Raw genomic sequence first — 21,729 nt, forward strand, 5'->3', positions numbered from 1 at the left:
ACTCCCTAAAGGGCAGGATTACGGTAGCGTGATTGCTTGGCGCATTAAGCGATGGACTGGGTATAGTTGAAGGATTACTTTAAGTTTTAAAGCTACTGTTAATCTTTCTTTTTTTTTTTTTTTTTTTTTTTTTTTTTGGCGAATAGTTTTAAATTTCAAAAGAGACTTTAATAGGTTTTTTGAAAAGATGTGTGCGCATTTTAGTTGAAGAGAAATGATCATTTCGCATCAGAGGGGAAGGGGCGTGGATTTTTTTTTAATCAACGGACCTCCTTTAAATTCTGAGCACTGGCATTGCCGTGCGGGTACTGCTAGTGAATTATAAAGTGTCACTTAGAACTAGAAAAACAGAATTTCAAAATATTTAAAAACTTCCAATTCTTATTTCGTGACATTACGAAATATTTATGATGAATTATATTCTATACGACATTACAATGTAAACGATAGATTTCGACAACTTCAAAAATAGCTTCCAAGCAATAACTTCAGATATAAAGAATGACATAATTTGCTGTGTGCAGTGTTGCCAATTTATTTTTAAAATTAGGAGCAGAAAACTAGTTCATAATCTTACCAGCAGAGTGCAGCACATGCCTATTGAAAAAAAAATCAAATATACTAAAAACATGATGTGGTGCAAGGTTAATCCGTAACAAGGGATGTGAAAAAGTAGGACGTAACAGGGGCGTGAGGTCTCATAGACCGCTCTATTTACAATTTTTTTTTTTTTAATTGTCTAATTAAGATACATTCCTGCAATTTCCATTAGATGTTCTTTGAACTTTTATTAATACGAGGAAAAAATATTTTTGAATTTTGAATCGAAATATATTTTTCCGGGGAAATTTTGCTAGTCTTAAGATTTTTCGAGAAAATCATATGCTACAGTAAATAACTAACTACTCGTAATAAAAATGAATCTATTATTTATTAATGATATCATTTGAGCTCTTTAATATGTACAGAACATTTTAGTACCAAAAAATTGATTATATTACATCACGGAAAAATTTTGACAGCATAATAACTATTAGTATTTCGTGTCGTACTTCGAGGAATAATTCAGCCTTCATTGTCCATAGAACATCATTGCGTTAAGTTTGTGAACATTTCAAACAAATCTCAACCTCATCTAGAATATTTTGCATCTCTTCTGCATAACGCGGATAAGATAAATCAACCTATATCCGCGCTTCTAACGTTAAAAACCATGTCTACTACTGCCGAAAATTGAAATACTAAAGGGGAGGTGCGGTATCACAGACCGCTTCTAAAGAATGCAATGAAATTTAAACCAGATGCACTTGCCTAAAGATACTGGTAAGCAAGGGGGATTTAAGGTCAGAAAACAAAAAGCTATTGGGAAAAACCATTCAATCGGACTGTAAATGAAATAGGGGTGATCGGATGAACGTTTGAGCGGTCTGTGAGACTGCTCCTCCCCTGTTAAGGGTTAATCCACATGGTTCAAAATCACACTAAATAACTACTGGAAAACCAAAAAAAGAAGTTAATTGTATGATCAGAGGATTATTTTATGGTGCCTCTGTTGTGCGTCAATATTGTTCAGGATAAAGCATGGCTTGAATTTTACACTGAATGAATTTTCTCTTTATAGTTTCCTAACTACCCTTCTATGCTGGTTTGAAAACTCTGACGCTAAAGCCAGAAAAATTTGGATCTTTGAAAGCAGTGTTCACGAAGTTTGTGTTCGAGACTTATTTTAGAAATGAATAAAAAAATCGAGTTGTTAGCTAAAATTTTACCAACGATTTAGCTGTGATACTAGCCTACAACAAAAAGAACAGCTGAAAATAAACGATTACAAATATAATAGAAATTCGTTTTTCAATAACCTTTGGAAAAACACCTGAAAAAGGTTCAAAAATTATTTTTTCTACTTCGCTAAATTGAGTGATTTATTATTATCTTTCTTTTCTTTAGTGTTATTACGCATAAGACTTTCCTCAATAACCAGCTTAATTACTTTTTTCAATTCTGATTGAAATATATTGAGATTTCAACTATTAAACTTTGCATATACATCCAGAAACAGCATATTAAGTTAGAGTATGGAATAAAAAACACAAAGAAAACAATACAATACATTTTTGCAACTAACTGAAATTTAAATCAATAACTGAAAACAGTAAATAACAATCACAAAGTCATAAAGGTGCTAGACATTAGACATGAGGGGCTTTTTTTCTAGATTAAAAGTAAAAAAAGATGACAAACAAGCACCATACAATTTTCACCATAATAATTCGCATACCAAAAATAAGGTTGCTTGTTTAAGTATTGAAGTCGGTGAACTAAACTTCGAGCACTGTGATTGACCCGAGTTACTTTTGTTCATAGAAAATTATCATTTTAACGAATTCAACTTCTGAGGTGACTTTTTACTTCTGTTTTTGTTGTTTCATATTTGTTCCCTAAATTCTAAAACGAGAAACCCTGCGTCCGGCTTATGTGTATATACAGAAAACTCCCGATTAGGAAGCAAACCGCGGATAAGCGAATTTCGTCTATAATCCGCAATGTATGTAAAAAACGGTACTATAGTTGGGGCAAATCTAACCTGGCAGTGTCGTTATGCTGTGATTAGGATCTGCATAGCCTACACAATGCTGCCAGGTTAGGTTTGCCAAAACTGTAATTTATGCAATAGCTAAGAAAAAGCAATAGAGACTCACCCATAAATTTTAACGTTGGTTAAGACGATAAGAGCGGGTGTAAATAAACATACAGTGAAACCTCAAAAATTCGAACTAATAATTGGGACTGAGCCCTGTCTGGATTCTTGAAAATGCAGATTTACCAATTGTTTTCTACTTTCGAAAAAATTATAGCTTAGAAAAAAAAAATTCTTTTTGAAAATGAAGCATCACAGATAACTGGAAGCTCAATATAAACTCGGGAACATTGAAAATAGCACCTTAAGAAAGAAGAAAGGTACAATTGTAAAAATTTTCATGTAAGAGGAGTGACATCTTATATGCATATGATCCAAGTTTGGCGTCAATGCGCATGATCGTTTACCCTACAGTATCGGTGACATCAGGAAAAAGGTACTATATAAACCAGTGCATAACTTAAGATTTGTAAATGTTACGATTACATCCGGATTGTCGGAGAACCTTAATGAGTGAAGGATGCCAGGTAGGCGAGTTAGAACACGTTTCTCACAGTTTAGCGAGTTTGAGAGAGGTTTGATCATCGGCATGAAAATTGCAGGCTGGTCGACGAGCCGTGTTGCTGTCTAGGTGAATCGTTCGGAGTGTTTCGTTAGAAACTGTTGGAGGCAGCGGACACGAGATGATACCCACGTGCAAAAAAACGGGTTTGGAGCGAGCGGGAAGACCACGAGAAGAGAGGATGGGAATATCGTGCGGCAAGCGCTCGTGGATCCCATAGTGACTCGTCTCACCATACAAGCAGACGTAGGAGTAGCAGTCGTTCCCCAAACCATTTCTAAACGTCTTGCGGTAGTAAATCTGCCGTCCAAGCGCCCTTTTCGTGTACTCCCTTTAACAGCAAAATATGGCAAATCCGTCTGCAATGGTGCGAAGCCAGAGCGATGTGGGATGTCACTGATTGGCAAAAGGTGGTATTCAGTGATGATTCCCGATTCGTTTTGGGGTCAGATGGTATCCTTGCACGGATGTGGAGGCACCCTGTAGAAAAATACCAGTCCACCCATTCTATCGCACGACACTCTACCCGCACAGCGGGCAAAGTGGTTTGGAAGGTCTATGATTGCCGGTCTACTCTAGTTGTAGTATGTGGTACCTTAACGGGCCAGCGTTATGTTAATGACATTCTGCAACCACATCTAGGACCGTTCCTAAATGGCCCTCCAGGAGCAATTTTCCAGTAAGATAATGCTCTCCCCCATATAACTACAGTTGCTCAAGACTTCTTACGTCCTTTTGAGACTCTTCCATCGCCAGCCCGCTCCACCGACTTGTCCCCTATAGAGCATGTATGGGATCAGCTAAAACGAAAGATGCCGCCGTGCTACTCTGTGCAAGATTTAGAAGTGGCTGTTCAAAATTTGGGGGCCCATCGGCCTCAGAAAAACATCAGACGTTAAATTAGCTCAATGTCGGACCGTATTGCGTCATGTATTGCAGCAAAAAGGAGTTCAACGCGCTATTGAAGTAGCACTGCATTTATCTCATTTCTCAGCCTGTATTTGTTTAATTGGCTAGATTTTGGGATAAATTGTATCTCTCATCTGTATTATTCCGTACATTAAATTTCAATTCAAACCAATGCTTCCTTCTTGGGGCGCTATTTTCAATGTTCCTGAGTGTATGTATAACAACAAGCATTAACTCTCGTTTTGGACTTCGCCTCTCATGCGCACTAAATTCCTATTCCTGAGGTTGCTGTAAGCAAAACTATAGAAGTTGAAACTGACACAGATTTTCCATCAGTGGCTGAGTAAAATATTTCACATTCAAAAAGTACTAACTTTTTAAGGAAAGAGAGTAATTTCAAACATTCCTCTTTAAAGTATCTCACACTCACACTGGAGTCGCAAGTATTACTTTTAAAAGAAATACATAAGTGTAGATTTCTAACTCTTCTAAAAATATTCTCAACAGCCTCCCGTTATGGTTAAGAGTTTTAAATGCAAAAATTGCCAAATGTTTCAATGGAATGTTTCTCGCTTGGGTTATTCCTTTCGTTTAGATTAAAATATTTTGAAGCGGGAAAAAGTCTCAATCATAAATTTTGTATTTTTCACATGAATGATTCTCGTTCCTTCAGATATTAATCTTTATCGATGGAATGGAAAAATTGCAGACGATATAGCTATGTACTAAAAAAGTGGAACAACTTTGCCATTCTACGCAACTTCGATGAATGTCTAAATTTGGTTAAGTTGTTGCGAATAATTTGAGCATGATGTTTAGATATGTAAGGACTATGAAGAACTGCATTGGTGGGATAAAATGAGGTGGCAAGTCATTGTTTTTGATCTGGATGTTAAGTTTAATGAATTCGATATGAAGATGAAAGATAAAAATGTGTTTTGGATTTTCTATGGGTATACAGGACAGGAAATCATGCAGGATTGACTTTAGCCAAAAGTATGCATTTTAAGGCATTTTTAACATTTAGTTTCATATATATCTTTTCGGGAAACTTTTCATTCCTTAAATTTGCTTTTGCTGATTGTTAAAGGGAAGCTACCTTTTAAACTGCGTCAGGCAGGTGAAAGTTGTTTCGAAAAACATAGACAATTTCTGACTCGTTAGTTTTAACTGTGGTAGCTATTGACCATCTTTGCATTGCTTAATTCTTGTGTCTCCTGTATCATTTTTATGGTTTAGACCAGCATTTCGCAAGCGGTGATCCGGCGGGCCGGCACCGATCCGCAGTAAAATGTTGCCGGTCGTCCACGATGGAAAAAAAAATCTCATCCCTCCCCTCCCCCCCCCCCCAAAAAAAAAAAGAAAATATCAATAATAATAAATAAATAAACAAAACAGAAACATAATTAAAAATAAAAGAATAATAATATCCTATACGACGTTTTTTTTTTGCATACATTTTGTGATTAATTTTCAAAATTGTCTATGATTTTTCTCAAAAGCTTGCTTACCTATGGATAGTCATGGCAATAATTAGCCATCTACAATCTTCAAATTTGAATGCCAATTGACAAATATTTAATATCAAGTAAAGTTATTATTTTTTTAAAAAGAAAAAACCCTCAGCGTCTGCTAACTTTTTCCACAATGGCTCATGAGTATAGTGCCTAGAAAGAATAGTGTGCTGATCGACGGACGAAAAGTGAGGTCAGATCTGCGGAAAACGCAGATGGCGCTGCGACCAGGGAGCACGCTATGTTTCTCAATCAGATTCGTTTTAAATGGGCGTTTAAATGCTAATTTCGCTGCTTAAAAGCCCCGTTTTTCGGATCGAACTTATTTCAACGCAAAAGATAGATTCTTGAACAAGTGAATCGATTATTGCAGAAAGGGCATAAGTCACATTTTTTTCAAAATTGAGTTGGCTGTGGTTTTTCCATGCTTGTATGTAGAGACATCGACTAGTGTAACAGGGAAGTCAATTCTTGTACAAAAAAGCACTTTATTTAGGGGTCACATTTTTCTTTTAGTGCAGAAAGGGCGTAACTCCCGAACTTATGTCCTTTCTGCACTAAACGCGAAGGAAGAAATAGTAAGACGCAATGGCAAGATCATAGATGAACTAGATTTTTTGGCGTAATGAAGTAAAAACAAATAACTCCTTTGATCTAACATAATTTCGGTAATGGTAGGTTCGTCAGTTTGGGGGGGTTAGGGGGGATTCGAAATCTCGGAACCCGAATGAAATTCGCTGATTTCTCAGAGGTTTTATCCACATCACTCTAGGAGCTGCGAAAAAACTGTATGCTTTCAGTGAGATGTATGCTGGTCAAAATAAGAACAACACCGCAGGAGACTTTTTCTAGAAATGACACTGAAGAAATTTAACAAGATGACTTTCCTCTGAGAGGACATTCGTTCGTCCTTTGCTACCAGGATCTTGGGATAGTAAAGCGAATGTTCAACAGACTCTTATAAGTGAAATCCTGAAATTACATCAAGATTCACCGTCAAATCTGTTGAAAACAATGAGATCTGTAACTGCTTAAACAGGTACCCTTCATTTTTTAAAAGGACTTATCCCCCAAACTGAGATTTTGGAAAAAGATTCTACCGGGCGACAAATGTTTTCACTTATCAACATTCATGGTGCTTAAATATTCGATAAAACATCAAAGGAACGGTTTCAGACTAGCTATTTTATAGACGTTTTCAAGAGAATATTGCAAAGTAACGCTTGTCGGCTGAACTACCTTGGCCAATATTGAATATAAAGGGAAAATTTTCATATTGTTGAAAGAAATAACAAATATCAAGAGGATTATTCAGTGCAATTTTGAACATAGTCATACTAATATGTACATCGAACTTGGTACACAAACCTAGACATGAGAAGGATAGAAAAAAAGATTTCCATGGAGGATGTATTTGATGAATATGAATGTTGTTTTATATACATGTAAAACTTTTGCTTTTCATTTCAGTTTGTTAAGTTTTTTTTTTTTTTTAATTATTTTTACGCCAGACCTTATTATTTCACTGAAACAAGACGAAAGAAAAAGAGGAAAATATACGATGAATTTTCTTAAGATAATTAATTTATGAATACGGTCTTCACTAATTACACTGTGGGCAAATAAAACCTCTTCAAAATGCTTCTGACATTTAAATCCGGATATGACGGATAACCCCCCTATACGAACCAATTTTTTTAAAACTCCCCACCCCCCAGTTTTTTCGATTTTCCTTCGTTTCAGAGCAGTTATATTTTTTGGAGGTTAAAGGAGCTTTATATTAACTGCTAATATAGCTTTGGTTTCCAAGAGAGGTTCAAAGTTCAAAATCAGGGACACCGATAGTAAAAAGGGGGACTTGGGGGGTACACCCCCAAAATATTAGAAAAATGACGAAAAACGATTTTTTTTTCTGCTTTTTTAAAAATGACGTTTAAAAAAAAATTCGGTGCAGAATGAGAATTTATGACTCGCTTCTAGGACTAACATGTCCAAAAAAAATTTCGCGATGCAAAAAAAAATTTAAAAAAAAAAAAAAAAACTATTTTGTGAATGTCGCAGGTTGCATACGTTTTGAATCGCAGGTCTTCATCCAGAAAGACATTCTTATGGCTGATTCTTATGTAAAATGACCCCTTGTTTGCAAATACGACCACTTTCCCCCCTCACACCCCCTTTTAAGAACCTCCCTCCCCCCTCTGATTCAGAGCCATTTTTTCAATTTGGAGCGGGGAAAAAGCATTACAATAATTGTAAACATTATTCTGAATGACTGGAGATGTGCAAAGCTCAAAATCTTGTGCATCTGTAGCAAAAAAGAAAACTTGGGGGGACCCCCCCCCCCCAAAAAAAAAAAAAAAAACACTGTGCAGCAAAAAGAGTTTCAAATGCTTCTGAAACTATTCCATCTGATTCTTCTGAAAATTGACATCTTGAATCCGAATATGATCTCCGTTTTCTCCCTACACGTACGATTTTTGTAGAAAAGCCCAGCCCCTTTTTTAAAAACATTTCCTTAGCTTTAGATTTAGATCTATTATTTTCCTTTGGGAGAGAAAGGAGCATTATATTAACCGCTAACATTGTTTTGGATGGCAAGAAAGGCTCAATGTTCAAAATCATGAACACTGATAACAAAAAAAGAGACTTGGGAAGATTATTTCGGGTATTGGGGGGGGGGGGGTGCCTCCCAAGTTTTTCTTTCTGCTACATATGCACAAGATTTTGAGCTTTGCACATCTCTAGTCATTCAGAATAATGTTTACGGCTATTGTAATGCTTTTTTCCCCTCCAAACTATAAAAAAAAAGACTCTGAATCAGAGGGGGTGGTTCTAAAAAGGAGGGGGAAGGTGGGGGGAAAAGGTGGTCGTATTTGGAAACAAGGGGTCATTTTACATAAGAATCAGTCAGAAGAATGTCTTTTTGAATGAAGACCTGCAATTCAACTCGTATGCAACGTGCGACATTCACATGATAGTTTTTTTTTACCTCGCGAAAATTTTTTTGGAGATGGGAGTCATAGAAGCGAGTCTTATACTCACATTCTGCACCAAAATTTTTTTACAGGCATCTTTTTTAAAAAATCAGAATAAAAAGATCTTTTTTCGAGGTTTTTCTACTATTTGGGGGTATACCCCCCCCCAAGTCCCCCCTTTTGCTATCGGTGTCCATGATCCTGAAATTTGAACCTCTCTTACCCGCCAAAACTATGTTAGCACTTAATATAAAGCTCCTTTAACCTCCAAAAAAAAATAATTACTCGAAAACTAAGGAAAATTGAAAAAAAACTTGGAGGCCTTTAAAAAAAATTGGTACGTATGGGGGGGGGGGGGACAGAGGTCATATTCGGATTCAGGGGGTCCTTTTACATAAGAATCAGCCGAAGAAATGTCAGAAGCATTTTGAAGGGGCTTTTTTTGCCGCAGTGTTATTTTTGTCACTTTGTGATATTATTTTTTATTATCATAAATCAGTTTGAAACAAATCTGTTTCCCTTGATTTACATTTTCATCTCTGTAAACTAGTCTTTCAAGATATTTATTGCAGAAAGAGCATAAGTCCAAATTAAAAAAAAATAAATGATTAATGTCAGTGACGAAATGAAACGTAATTTAAGGTGAGGTAATGATCCTACTTGTGGCTGGATTAGTCATAAAAATTTTGTAGAATTTAGTTCATTTATGAATGAAATAATCACTTTTTATTGATTCCTGAAAAGTTGCATCACTTGTACTTATGCCCTTAAAGAAATAATCGATTCAAGTTCTACTTGTGCCAGGGGTATTTATTTATTTTTCGAAGCCACACAAACATTGCAAGACACCTCTTAAATGAATATAGTACACTATTAAGCTTTTAAAGCTTTTTTTTTTAAAATAATTTATTGAAACTTTAGCAGTAGTTTGTTAGCAATAATGTGGTTTCGTATTTTACTTTATTTTGCCAGATATTTCATTAGAGCAATTGACGTGACCTTTCATCGTTCCTGTGGAAAGAAAAAAGGAAACTGTATAGTAAAATTTGTCAAAAGAAGATTTCTGAAGAACTGCGTGTCTCTTATTTCCTTATTAAAACTGCTTTTGAAATATTTCAGTGAATTAAAATATCTTTTGCTAAAATATGCAGTCTCAATTTGAAAATTTGATATAAAATAGAGAAGTAAGTAGATTTAGAATTTATTTTACGATTCAAAAATATAGTTTAGAAGTTGTTTTTAAAATTTTTTGTTTCATAAAGAGGGTCGCGTTTTGGGAGGAGTTTGCTAAAATTGCAGCGGGGGGAGGAGCATGACTTTGGGGGGTGGGTACCTCTTGCTAAAGTTTTTGCATTCTACTCGGTGAATAAATATTGCAGTAATTTATTCAAATAATAATACAAAGCAGCGGTGCCGTCGGGGCAAGAGGAAGTGGGGAGAGGGCTCATGAGATGGAGATTACAATAGCGGAAATTTCAAAAGAAATTTTAAAAGAATTTCAGTCTCAATTTTAGGGAAACCATTCTCAGGAGAGGGGGGGGGGATCTGTAAAGTTGTGAGCGGGGATGCTATCGCCCTTGGGGCAAGCTTCCCTAAGTAAAGTTTTTGTATAAGGCCAGTGGCCATTTTGATAATTAAATGTTTCAGTATTTTTTCATAATAATTGTAACAGTTAAAGGCAAGGGTGCCGACCCCCGGGCCGGGACGGGAGGTTGATGGCTCAAGGTGGAGACTACACTATTGAATTTTTTATAGAAGATGTTTCAAAATGATTTTAGTCTCATTACCGGAAAAAAAAGCACTGTTAGGAGGACGCCGAGTAAAATAGGGGTGGGGGGTACTTTGTGCCATCACTCTTGGGAAACATCCATAGAGCAACTATCAGCACATTTGTTTCTTTTATGCAGAAAATCAGTCGGCCATTCGGTAAGTAAACATTTCAACGATTTAATTCTACTAAAGCGGGACGGGGGGGGGGAGTATGGCTCTGTTTATACCATTCAAATGTTTACAAAGAGTGCCTTAAAAAGATTAAAATCTCATTTTTGGGGAATAACATTTCTGAGGGGTGAGGTGCTTCGTAACATTTGGGGATGGGGATGGGTTGAGCGGTTGCTCCGGGGGCTGGGGCACCCATAGCGAAACCATCTGCAATTTTCAAAATCTATCGGCCATCTCGGAAAGTAAATGTTTCAGTAATTAATTTTAATAACTGCAGCTAAAGCAAAACAGGGATGCCAATGGGGGAGGAGGGAGGGGGGGAGGAATTAAACCATCAAAACTTTTAGAGGTGTTTAAAACCTATTTAAGTATCATTTGGGGAATTTTTTCGGTGCGGTGGGGCTTCGTAAAATTTGGGGGTAAGGGGAGTGCTCTGTCGTTCTTGGGGGGGGGGAACACCAAAGCTAAATCTGCATATTTATATCTTGAATAAGAAAAGCTATCGGTCATCTCGATAAACCAGCGATTCGAGCAATTTATCCTTAACTGCGCAGGGGTGCCGAGGCGGGGGGGGGGAGAGGAGGTTATGGCACAGACTACGGCATTGAAATTTTCAGAAGAAATCAAAGAGCTCCATTTGTTAAGTTTCTCCTCATGTTCGGGAACTTTGAAAATCGAAACGTTTTCTTTGTCTGTTCCGTAACCACTTTTGCACGCTGGTAAAGAACAATATGCAACTTTTTTTTCTCTTAATAATCGACTTTGATGCATCCATTAAAATTTTTTAAAACTCTTTCATAATTTTTTACAAAATGCGGAAAAAAAACATTAGCGCCAACTGAATTATAACTGAAATCCCACATTACTAATGTAAACTTCATCAAAAATAGCATCCTTAACCGCACTGTCCTCTAACGGATTGCCGAAAGTTCGTTTTCAAAAATCGCAGGGAAAAACAGCGGTGGTCGGCACGCTATACTCTTTCTAGGCACTATACCATGAGTCAAAGGTTTATTTATTTATTTTTATTGGCATAACCATAAAACATTAAAAAGAAGTAGGCAAAGGCGAGAGGAGGGGACTTCTTCTGGCCGAACGATTTTCATTTTCCGCCATAAATTTTTTACACACACACACAAAAAAAAAAAAAAAGAGAAAGAAAGAAAGAAAGACTCATCAGTTCGGGGTTTTTTTTTTTTTTTTCAAAAGCTTTTGCCAGGTCCGCGGATCAAAAATGGTTGAGAAATGCTGGACTATCAGTCATTGTCAGTCAGTGCGAGAAAACATTTAAATTCGCCGTTTTGAGTCGCATTAACATTGTTAACTTCCCGTAAAAGTAAATTTTAAAAAATGAGTAAACACGGAACAGCCAGTTGAAAATTCCCCATGTCCATTAATGATGACTGGGGCACGTAAATATGCCGTGGTCATAAAGTCCTCCTAGTTTCCATTCGAAATCAAAACCTCTGAAGGTACTGAACCAGGAACTCAGAATTTTAAACTTCGGTTTTTATTTGTGATACATTCGAATAAAAGCATGAAATTATGAAGCATTATGCATGAAAATATGAAGTATCAGCTTTCTGAAGTGTTTTCTTTTCGGTAGAAAATAATTATTTGTTCGTGTTGCAGACGTGACAGCCCGATCAAGCCCGCAAAACGTGCAAACCATTATTTTTAAAGTATAAGAAAACTTTTTAGACAGTAGATACTTCAAATAATGATACATATAGTAATGCAAACCAGAAAATGCCGTCTGGGTGGGGTTACTCATGCATTGTAGCATTATTTCATGCGTATTTCAGACATTGAAAATCGGAAATGCACTCCAGAAAAAATTGAGCCAAACGTATTTTTTAGCTTTGTATTTTAAAGTAAAAAATTTTTCCATCTTTTAAAATAAAGGAAAGAATTTTGAAGTTTTAAATATTACAGTTGAATATTTTATTGCGTTTTTCAATTAAAAATATCGAACATTTTAAATGCTGAAAATCAAAATAGCACGCATCTATTCTTTCTCTGCCACGCATCTCATCCATATAGAAAGTTGGTTATTTGATGGAATGGGGGCCGTGGTAGCCCGATCGGTAGAGTGTCGGATTCGGGGCCGGAGGGTCCTGGGTTCGAACCTAGAATGGTCGAAGACCCACCGTCGTCATTAAAGGGGACTGGGCGACGTTAAATATGCTCGTGGTCTCAATGTCCTCCAAGTGAAACGATACCTCTGGGGGTGCTAGCACCAGGTAGTTATTAGCTCCTGGACTCGTTCTAAATTCTCATTAACTGTTCGATCCGGTGATGGTGCTGCCATCTATCAGTATATAAAATAATCGAGGCAAGGCACTTAGTATGCAGTCCTCGACATAAATACAGTTGAAGTCAGTTGTGACTCTGATTAGGAATAGGAATTGATGGAATGGATCATTATCATGGTCTTCATTGTTTTTCGTATCTTCACTCCTCCAAAACGAATGAATTTCACTCTAGCGTAGGTGTGCCGTCGGCAGATAAAGAACAGTATATACAGAAATAAGTTTTCGAAATACTTCTTTGAAGAAACATGTTTTGGATTCAATATGAGCAATAGGGAAATGTAGGAATTAGACTTTTTTTTTCGCGGTTTTAATTTTAAATCAAACAAGTAAGATCAGGGCCCGATTAAGATAGCAGGGGGGCCCTAGGCCAAATGGTTTTTCGGGACCTCAATGTAGTCAATCCTCACCAAGTGATAGGAACAGGGGGCCCAGGGGGGGGGGTATGTTATGCAGTCAATCCTTACAATTTTAACCATTGGCTAAAACAGTTTAAGTCATTTGGGGGGTCCCCTAAAAATTGGGGGGCCCTAGGCCATGGTCTAGTTGGCCTATTCAGTAATCATGCCCTAATCAAGATTAAGCTGACGTTAACTTATCCTCTGACACTGATTAAGATGACAAAAATGCAAAAAAAAAAAAAAGGAACAAAAAAAAAAAAAAAAAAAGAAAAAGAAAAACGAAAACTTTGCAGTTACTGCCTTTTAGTGGGTGTCGAATGTGTTTTGCATGAAAATGGGAAAAATGAACAAAAACCCTCACTAAATTTTAACATTTTTACCCCATTAACTGTAAAATCCTGCAAAAAATAAAGAAAAGAAAATGTAGTGAAATAGCTTAGTATAGCTATGTTGAATAACTATGTTGTTGCAAACAATGAATTTAAAAAATATGCTTGAAAATTAATTTGTTTGTCATTGAAGAAGAGCTTTCCCTTTTCTTATATACGCGGAACGAAATTAAACTCATTCCTGCATTAAGAGATTACTCGCTTTCTAACACAATATTGAAAATTGATGGAGTAATTGCCCCTAAGCATGAGAACCCTTTTTGGGATAATAGCTTTTAAATTGAAATAGGCGGGCTATTTCTATAACGTCGAGCTTTAAATGCCTGGAAAATGGCGCGGAGATGAGGGAAATCTAATTTCCGGCGACCCTCCTCCTCCCGAAAGAAACGCCACAATGTCGATCGGCGGGGGATGGCACGTGCCGCCCAGAAGAGTGGCACGGCCGCACGCCCCGCAAATAACGTGCGGATCTCGAGCAGTTATTGGTCGACGAGGGCGCGGAGATGGGGCGCTGGAAGAGAAGCAAAATATGCAATAAAGAGGACCGTTGTATTTACCGATGCGCATTCCCTGCGTGAATCGATTTAGTGCTAAGGAGGGTGAAGGTATAGTTGGTAAAAATGTTTTGAATTCAAAGTTTCAACAGCTTTTTTCAGCGTTTTAATGGGGTCGTTTTTCCAAAATTTTAAAAGTATTTTTTCTGAAAGAGCATGCTTAAAAACATAGAATCTGACCATTTTTTTTAAATAATTTCTTTAAGTTTAATATTTCAAAAAAAATTACTTAAATCGGTGCTCTTTCATCATTTAAACGCTTCTGCGGATGACATCACAAATGATGAAATGCCATTCAGTGTTGCCATTCACGGTCCAAAGTATTTAATTCGCATTTTTAATCACGTGTATTGGCAACGATATGGTTGATAGCAAGCGTAGAGCGCGATTGTAATTCGCTTCTTGATTATCATAACGTGGAAATGCGGTAGAAAGATGCGCCATAGTGCATCATTTGTGACTTCATGAAGACCACGCCTTGTTTGAAGAATCGGACATTAAAAAAAAATAATTAAAAAATAACTGTTTGGAAAATGAAAGTATTTTTTGAGCACATGTTTTTTTTTTTTTTGTCTCTATATTCTATCAATTTCAGTGACAAAAAGTACTACTTTTGACTGAAGGAAACAAACCCCATTGTAATGATTTTATCCAAATGTAATTGTAAATTATTATCTTCGGCTCAAAAAGGGTGAACCGTGGAGTCTTCTCTACTAATAATGATGCAGGTAGTTTGTATGTAGTGCTGTAGAATGGGAGGGGAGGAGAGGGGGTGCCGTTCCCTGAATTATTTGATTTATTATTGTAAAAGTAATGCAAATTTAATTGGTGTCATTTTTTTTTTTTTTTAGTAAAATGTCTGATTTAAATTAAAGCTTGTTACAAACCTAAACTGAATTTGTTTTGTCAAAATAAGTTTTGTCAAACCATGACTCATCTAACCTAGAAAGATGAGAATTTTTAAACATTGTTTTTCAACTACAGCACTGTATGAATGTATTTATGTCTGTCTGTTTGTGACTCATCTAGAGCAAAGGCAGCTCAATCGATTTTCATGAAATTCACCACATAATAGTTTTGTACCAGGTAAGGGGGGGGGTCTTCCTCGCAGCGTTTTTTTTTTTTTTTTTTTTCTAATACGATATTATTTTTATTTTAAACTTTAAACAAAAAAATGACAGAAAACTGCTTTTTTTTATGTGAAGGAATTACTCTATCGTTTGGGTTTTGACAAAAGCTTGGAAAGTGTAGTCTTTGAAGACGAGAGCTTGAAATGTTTTAAAACATGGATGCGAAAAGCAGGTTAGGTGATGAATGAAAGAGAACAAGGGCAACACATACTCGATAACAACGGAGAAAATGTAGCTATAAATAAGTCATTAGACTTTCATTCTCCGTGGCAATTTTAAATATATTTTGTTAAGAAAATGAAGCATCTTTCAATGCAATAAAACTCCATTTAATGTCTGCCGTAATTTCCAATGTTTCTTGAACTTAATAGCCAGTTACAACCATTTAAAGTTTTGCACACAATCGGCCATTTCGAAAAAAATCCGCAAAGCACTCGATTTGAATCGAAATGGACGCTATTTCAAAAATATTTAACCTGTTTGAATAATTCTTTTTACAAAAAGGTCCATTTTAAAATAAGGACCTATATATCATCTAGACAGCGTTTATGAAAATTTAGTTCGGCGTTGGGTGAAAATATATTTTTCTGGTGAAAAAACGGCATTTTTATCGATTTTATGATTTGCTTCCTCCTTAACGAAAAAAGTTTTTTTTACTAAAAACAGATATAGCAGTCAGAAGGCCTTACATTATACTTTCATAGCATAGGGGAGGGTGGCCCAAGCGGGTAGGTCGCCCAAAGCGAGTAGGCCTTCGCATGTCTACCCCCCCCCCCCTTGGGGTGTAAGCGGCGATGCTTATGTCGTGTTTACATGAATACTCCCGAGTTTTAATCAGTCCCAACAAAGCTGCAGTTAAGCGGTTTGGCGCAACCAGGCTTAAAATTGAAAAATAATACATTTCTTTCAAAAAAATGAAGTTTTGTAATTTGTGATTAGTCAAAGACCAGCTTATTTTTTGACTGTCAATAATTTTACGCTATTTTGACACCATCCAGCTACAAACTACGATAGTCATTTTGTTAGTTTCTTAATTTAAGGATATAATTATTGAAATAAAGAACGTGACTTCGGGCAAAGCGGGTATAGGATACAATCATATATTTATTTATAATTTCTTGACTCGTGTGCTGACTTAGATTTTCTATTTCAATAGGATAAGTACAACTTTAAACAGTTATTTTTTTTAGGATGGCAATTAATTAGTCCATTAATGTAATCAGTTATTTCTTTATGTTTTATAAACAAATGTGCTGTCTTTAAATTGGATAAATACAACTGTTTTATTTTTTTTTTCATAATGGCAGGTAGCTAATCAACTATTTTAATCATTTATAACTTCAAATTTGAACGGCAAATGTACAAATCACAATTAATTAGCTTACCCGCTTTGGGCTCCCTGGTAGGGCTAAGCGGGTTTTTCGAATGTTTGTAAACTTTGGCAATAAATAAATATTGGGTTTGAAATAATACTAAAATTACTTTTTATTTTGAAGTTCAAGAACCCCGCTAGGAAATAAAACCGAAATTGTAGCGATAAAAATCCAAAAACTACAATTTTCGAGAGTTCTTCGAAAACCTACCCACTTTAGACCACCCTCCCCTATTTATAGTAATTCTTAGATGCGTATAGTCAAGGAAATCGAATTTGAAATTTTAAAGTTTACCAAAATTAACAATTTTTAAAGTTTACTCAAAACGCCAATTTTTTAAAACTCCCTTTTGATGCTTACATATTATATGCACTCCAAATCTAGGGTTTCTCCCCAAAAGATGTTTTATGAAGATATGAAAGTGATCTTACTGCCTATGACTTGCATGGCAAATGAAAAGTTTTCTACTAATTTCATTATTGAAATTTTGATTTTACTTTTGTTGAAATAATAGTGTACTTTATATCAGTAATAGTTTTTTTTTTTTTTCTTGTTTCTAAATTAGTTTATTTTGCAATATTTTATCTCCAGAGTTATTTATTCACCGCTGCTTTCGATGCCCGCAACGAATAAAAATTTCTCTCTTTCAATTGCAACGTGCAACTCAATTGCATAACATATTAGAAACTGTACAAGCATAAAGGAGAGAGCAAGATCACGGAACATGATCAAAAAAAAAAATTTATTAACTCCTAAGTCGTTATAAGTGTTACTTCAAGCAATACACGTTTAGTCCCATTTTGTGCGTGCCATTTGTTTTTGCTATGTTATGCTACAATAACAGTGGTTTTATCATCTGTTGAATTTACCGGTGCAGTAAACCAGATTATAAGTCACAGTTCAAAACACTACAACTGACATGCAATGTATACCGACAGCCCGGTTAGCGCATCCAGAGACTGCAGTTTCGTTCTTGTTATAGACTCACCAGTCTGATATAATAAGTAACCGAGCTGGAGGCAGACGTCATCTCGTTCAAGCTGAGAATGCCATCAAACTGGTAGATAAAGTACATTTACCTCATCGGCGAGATAAACAAGGACAAAATTGCAGTCTCTGGTTGCGATTACCGGGCTGTCGGTATATTACTTATAGTTCTGCCTTAGGAGCCATCCACGTATAAGGATGACTTTGGAAATGTTTGACCCTCCTTCCCCGATGTAAGGGTACGTAAGATCTTTCACCCCCCCCCCCCCCATTCTTACGTAAGATTTCATTTCGTTTTTCAAAATAATAAAATATCGAATCTTACATCAGTGGAATCAAAATTGAATTCACTACTATTTAATGAAACGTTTTTGTGTAAAGAAATATTTACTGGAAAGTTGGAATCAGAGTGAATGTTTTTTCGACGTTTTTTTTTTTTTTTTTTTTTTTGTATATGATGCGATACTAATTAAAAATAAAACATGCCGTACATAGTGAGATTCTTTTATTATATGTTACACTCTTCATTCTTTGTACACAAATTAAAAACAGCTCATCCTAATACGTATTTTATCTTCCGGACGCAAATGAAATATAATTCCTGTCAGACCACTTGACCGCACGATTTCAAATGCAAAATATCGACTTGGAAAATATTACGTAAGAATGGGTTTGACCCCCCTCCCCCCACGCCCCAAAGTAAGGATATGTAGAGATTTTTCCAACCCCTCTCCCCCTTGGGACCCTTACGTAATTACTGAATGGTCCCTTAGCCCTGGCTTAAGGGCAGTAACTTATTCCTTAAAAAATTTACAAATGCATATATTTTTCGACAGTACCAAAATATTGTGGCTTAAGGGCGGTAATTTATTCCTTAATAAATTTACAAATGCATGTATTTTTCCACAGTGCAAAAATGTTGTGACTTAAAGGTGGTAATTTATTCCTTAATAAATTTGCAAATGCATATATTTTTCAGCAGTGCAGAAATGTTGTGTAGGAAAAGTATTGAACCATTTTACTTACCAGAGCAAAGTCGCTGGAGTGGAGTGAGGCCTAAGGAGACTGTGAGTATTCTTGGGGCCTAAGAAGAAGTAAGAGAGATATTGAAAACAACTAGGATATAGAAGAAGAAAATATTTAGCTAGTGTACGGTTACTCACCGGTGTGAACTTCCCTCGCATTCTCCGTCCACGAATCTGAAATAACAGCAGAATCAATGTATATTCATGCGAACGTAATCTGTCTACAGAAGACGTGGAAACTGGCAAGCGACCAAGTTAGAGCGATTCCATCTGAATGAATGTAGCAGGTGATAAAGGAAAATAGCGACGGGTTTTGATGCTGTCGTTTCATAATGTTCCTAGGGCCTTATTGGTTTATTGAATTCTCAAAGTTGCAAATGAACGGAGACAAAAAGAGTTTCTATGGAAACAACAAAAAAATAAAAAATAAAAATTTCTTATTTTGGCCGGAAATGTAAAAGCAAAATGGTAAGCTCAAAATTATGTTTAAAAAAAAATCAATTTGTTTTGTAGTGAGAATATAGATTGAATAAAGTTTATATTTAAAAATATATTGCCGTAAACAAATTGACATTTTTACAAAACTGCGTCTTATGATTAAAGGGCAAAAGCCCACATCTGTAACGAACAAGCTAACCACTCCTGTAAACTAATAGATGCTTCCATTTCTGTCCATAAACAGGATGTTTGTCTTCCCATCGCTTCGGTGGTCAGACAGTATAACTAGAGGATTTATTCACGTATTATTCCAGAAAATGTTTATTCTCATATAGTATCACACTGTGAATATTTGGTTTGTCTTAATAAAGCCATGAATCAAATAACTAGAGTAAAACATAAAACAGTCAAGTGTCCACTTCTCTTTTAACTGCAGGAGACCTTAATGGGGTAGCAGGTGAAATTCAAAACAATTGATTTTGAAAAAAATACAAAGAATACACTAAGAGCAGTCGATAGCTCAGTTGGTAGAGCGGTGGACTGTAGTTGATGAAACAGAAATACACTAAGAGAGACAAAATATTAACGCACACTAGCAATACAATAATACATCCTCTAAAGCTCTAAGTTAGCGATCGCCAGTCACCACTCCTGTAAACTAATAGATGCGTCCATTTTTGTCTATAAACAGGATGTTTGTCTTCCCATCGCTTCGGTGGTCAGACAGTATAACTAGAGGATTTATTCACGTATTATTCCAGAAAATGTTTATTCTCATATAAGTATCACACTGTGAATATTTGGTTTGTCTTAATAAGGCCATGAATCAAATAACTATAGTAAAACATAAAACAGTCAAGTGTCCACTTCTCTTTTAACTGCAGGAGACCTTAAAAGGGTAGCAGGTGAAATTCAAAACAATTGATTTTGAAAAAAATACAAAGAATACACTAAGAGCAGTCGATAGCTCAGTTGGTAGAGCGGTGGATTGTAGTTGATGAAACAGAAATACACTAGGAGAGACAAAATATTAACGCATCAAACGCACACTAGCAACACAATAATACATCCCCTAAAGCTCTAGGTTAGCGATCGCCAGTCACCGACGGGCGACCATTTCATCGAAAATGGCTACTAAAAAATCAAGTCCCAGTAGCTAAAGGGGCGATCATTTCTTTTTGTTGAAAAAAAATATCGCGAGACGACAACACGCTTCGAATCCTGTTTGAACACTTCTCTTGAGTCTCTAGTCAGATTGGATTGATTTTGTCCAGATAAATTTGTTTTCGTCGTTCATTTCGGAACGAATGTTTTCAATTAAAGTAACAAAATCAGTTGTTTTTTTTTTCTTTTTGGTATAGTGTTTCTTTTCGCGTGCATGGCCTTTTACAATTCCAAATTCTCTGGGAAATAATCGTGTCAGGCAACAGAAATTTCTGATTAATAAATAAACCAAAGATTGTTGAGTTCTCACATTGCTTTCAATTAGTTATAACTGCTTGCATTTGTATTAAATTTAAAAATTTGAAATATTTCCTTTTGTTAAATGCTATTTCCTTGTGTCCAGTGAATCCTTTTTTATAGAGTATCATAGTCTTCATTTGGTGTTAATATTATTAATAGCGAATAATTTATCTACTTTTAACGCTGTGTGAATCCTTTAAAAAAAAATGGCTACCAAAATGGCGAAAGTGGCTACCATTTTTTTTTGCGACTGCGGTAGCCAGTGGCTGTTATTCAGAAATCCTAGTCTATCTAAAGCTTTAACATGATTCCTTCTATTATCATTTTTTGGCAAACAAACTGGATTTGATCGCCATTTTCTACATGCGCCTCATGAAGCCCCTATTACTTCCCTATTATGTTACGTACTCCTGCGCAGCAACATCACGGTAATAAGGACCACCCCCCTCATCACAGTAATTTTCAGTTTTCAAGATCTTTCGTGCTGGGTTCAGTTTCCCCCTGTCGTCTTCTTCCTTACGTGGATAAAATATTGAATAGTTGCCTTATTATAGTCTGCAGACCCCGGAGACTATGGGCCTGAAATTTTCTGGCGTTGGGGAGGCACCCCAGAAATCCAGGAAAATTGTTCGCACCAAGTTTCGAACCTAATCTAACTGTGTGATATACGCGCACGTCATCAGAACACCACATCGAATGAAAACATTGCATTCAAAAATAGTAGTAATAATAACAAAGTAAATTTAAAAAATCACAAAAAATAAATAAAAAGTTAGGACATGATTTAAAATCTATATATATATATAAATGAATGTTTGTCTGTATGTCATCCATGAACTCAAAAACTACCCGGCAGATTTGGCTGAAACTTTCACCGTTTGTTATTTTTGGTACTGGGAATGTTTATAGACCAGTTCGAAAAAAATCCGATCGATAGTTCCTTTTTTATTCCAATTTAAGTCACAATCCATTGGATAAATACGAATAAAATTATCGGCTGCAGAAATTAATTCGCGTGAAACATCTCATTGATAAGAAGTTAGCTGTTGCCATTTTTCTTGAGTTTGAACAAATAAATTCTTTCTTTATTGTTTTATGGCTTTTCATGCAACGGGGG

At 36.0% G+C, this 21,729-nt stretch overlaps 1 protein-coding gene across 1 annotated transcript in view; it reads right to left on the minus strand.

Moving 5' to 3' along the window:
- The window catches only part of LOC129216447 (transcription factor RFX4-like), a 68,931-nt gene extending 47,895 nt beyond the window's left edge, over nt 1-21,036 (minus strand). The window contains exons 1-2 of the mRNA XM_054850661.1: nt 21,021-21,036; nt 18,712-18,769 (exon numbers count right to left, since the gene is read on the minus strand). Coding sequence (XP_054706636.1) covers nt 18,712-18,769; nt 21,021-21,036 — 74 coding nt within the window. The remainder of the gene's footprint in view (nt 1-18,711; nt 18,770-21,020) is intronic.
- Between the last annotated feature and the right edge of the window lie 693 nt (nt 21,037-21,729).

This window comes from Uloborus diversus, chromosome 2 (genome assembly GCF_026930045.1).
Source record: "Uloborus diversus isolate 005 chromosome 2, Udiv.v.3.1, whole genome shotgun sequence".
NCBI lineage: Eukaryota > Metazoa > Arthropoda > Arachnida > Araneae > Uloboridae > Uloborus > Uloborus diversus.